The sequence below is a fragment of the Danio aesculapii genome, chromosome 19 (genome assembly GCF_903798145.1).
Source record: "Danio aesculapii chromosome 19, fDanAes4.1, whole genome shotgun sequence".
Taxonomy (NCBI): domain Eukaryota; kingdom Metazoa; phylum Chordata; class Actinopteri; order Cypriniformes; family Danionidae; genus Danio; species Danio aesculapii.
The window spans coordinates 2455889-2458342 of NC_079453.1; the positions used below are offsets into that span (position 1 = coordinate 2455889).

A 2454-nucleotide genomic window follows, 5' to 3' on the forward strand; every position below is an offset into this window, starting at 1 on the left:
TAATAAATAATAATAATAAATAATAATAATAATAATAATAATAATAATAATATAATAATAATAATAATAATAATAAATAATAATAATAGTAATAATAATAATAATAGATAATAAAAATAATAGTAATAATAATAATAATAGTAATAATAAATAATAATAATAATATAATCATAATAATAATAGATAATAATAATAATAGTAATAATAATAATAATAATAATAATAATAATAATAAATAATAATAATAATAGTAATAATAATAATAGATAATAATAATAATAGTAATAATAAATAATAATAATAATAATAGTAATAATAATAATAAATAATAATAATAATAACAATAAATAAATAATAATAATAATGAATAATAATAATAATGAATAACAATAATAAATATAATAAAATAATAATAAATAATAATAATAATAATAATAATAATAATAATAATAATAATAATAATAATAAATAACAACAAATAATAATAATAATAAATACAAATAATAATAATAATAATAATAAAAATAATAAATATACAAATGCAAAGATTTTAAAAATAACTCCATGTCAAATAATTATGTATCAATAATATATTAATTATTTATTCCTCTAATATGCAAAACTTATAATAGCTTGTTTTTGGAAAAATACAGAAAGCCTGCATTTTGGACAATGGTTGTGGGAATTGTCTCATTGTTTGGGTTTAGAAAAATAACTTTTATTTTCAAGAGAAAACCTGACAAGTTTTGCCAAATTTGCGATCTCTTTGTAGGTTTCCTGAAGGAAGCCGATTCAAATCTTTTCTCTGTATAACTTGTATTATATGATGTACCTTTATATTGTATCTGTAAGTACATGCATTTACTTATATGTTTGCATACTTTTATTGTTATTTTTATGTATTTCCTGTTTTTTTTTTCTATTTTTATTGTCTTATTTTTATTTATTTATTTTTTTGTATGTTTGGTTTTGATTTCTGTTGTACATGTTAAAAGCTACTAAAATCAATAAAGACTGTGTTAAAAAACAATTATTCCTCTAATCTTAAACAAGATGGTTTCAACTTTAATAATAATAATAATATATATTTATGAACATTAATTTAAAAAAGATGAATTTAAAATTATTAATTTAAATATATATAAAATATATTAATATAATATATATTCAATCAATAAAATATTCATCAATAAAAATAGTTAATGTCCATCAAATCAGCTTATCAAAATGACTTCTGATAGATCATGTGACACTGAAGTCTGGAGTAACCATGCTGAAAATGTCAGCTTTAAATCCCAGGAATAAATGACATTTAAAAGTATATTCAAAGAGAAAAACAACACTTTAAATAACTTTTTCTTTTCACAAAACTGCTGTATTTTTACTAAAATTAACGCAGCCTTGCTAAGCATAAGAGATTTATTTTAAAAATATTAAGAAGTCTTTCCAACAATAAATTTTTAAATGGTTACTATCATTATTATTATATGTATTCACTATAATACTCAGCCTCTGTGTTAAACAGCAGCAGTGATGATGATGATGATGATTATTTGTGAGCGTAAAAACCCTGCAGCACTGAACAGATATCTAAGCCCTGCCCCTTGTGCCCTGACAGCCAATCAGAAGACTGCACCCAATAAAAACAGGCCATCACAAACAACAGAAGCTTCATTACATGATGTCAATATGAAAAAGCACAGCAGATATTACTTTCAAGTTTGTCATTTACCAGTTTGTATTAATAATATTAAAAATAATATTAACATTATTTGCAGTGCAATGTATAATTAAACCAATGCTTGCTTGCAGTGTATTCAAGTCTAATTGTCCAGTATAAACATCTGAACATTCATAAATCACGACACACTAACTTTAATATTTAAGATAAGTAATATTTCTATTAAGTATTAATTAAGTATTACTTCATTTCATTGCTATTCGTCATATGAACCATATTTACGCTAATTATTTTACTTAAAAAGGGGGAAAAGTACGAAAATCAGCAGAATAAAGTTTGAAATCAGCCTAGAATACATTAGACTCGAGCCACATATAATAAAAGTCCGGACTGCTATTTAAGTTATAAACAGCTAGATCTATTAATTAACATTTTAGCACATATGTTAATTAATAGTTTGAACACGGGCGCTGTGTGTGTTTGTTTATATGTGTGTCAGGTGTGCACAGGTAAACTGATCACAGACCTGTTCTCTGATGCGCAGCGCCATCTTTGTTCTCCTCCAGCAGCGGAACTGATGCGGAACTGAAGCCGCTTTAAAAGCCTGAAAAGAGCTCCGACAGCAGAGGCTCAAAGTCCTGCTTTACATGTCGGTGTTTTTGGTTGGGCTTGACTTTCCTCTGCTCGTCCTGAAATAGACAAACAACTGTAGTAATATCCAACAACTGAGGCACAAAGACTGAAGCTGAAGTTTACTGTTCTAGAGCCTCCAC

The 2454-nt window shown here is 24.3% G+C and overlaps 1 protein-coding gene across 1 annotated transcript in view; it reads right to left on the reverse strand.

Annotated features, from left to right (window-relative positions):
- LOC130246597 (serine/threonine-protein phosphatase 6 regulatory ankyrin repeat subunit A) overlaps positions 1-2454 on the reverse strand; it is a 50568-nt gene extending 48114 nt beyond the window's left edge. Inside the window, exon 1 of the mRNA XM_056479636.1 lies at positions 2208-2454. Within this exon, the coding sequence (XP_056335611.1) occupies positions 2208-2231 (24 nt within the window). The 5' untranslated portion in view covers positions 2232-2454. The remainder of the gene's footprint in view (positions 1-2207) is intronic.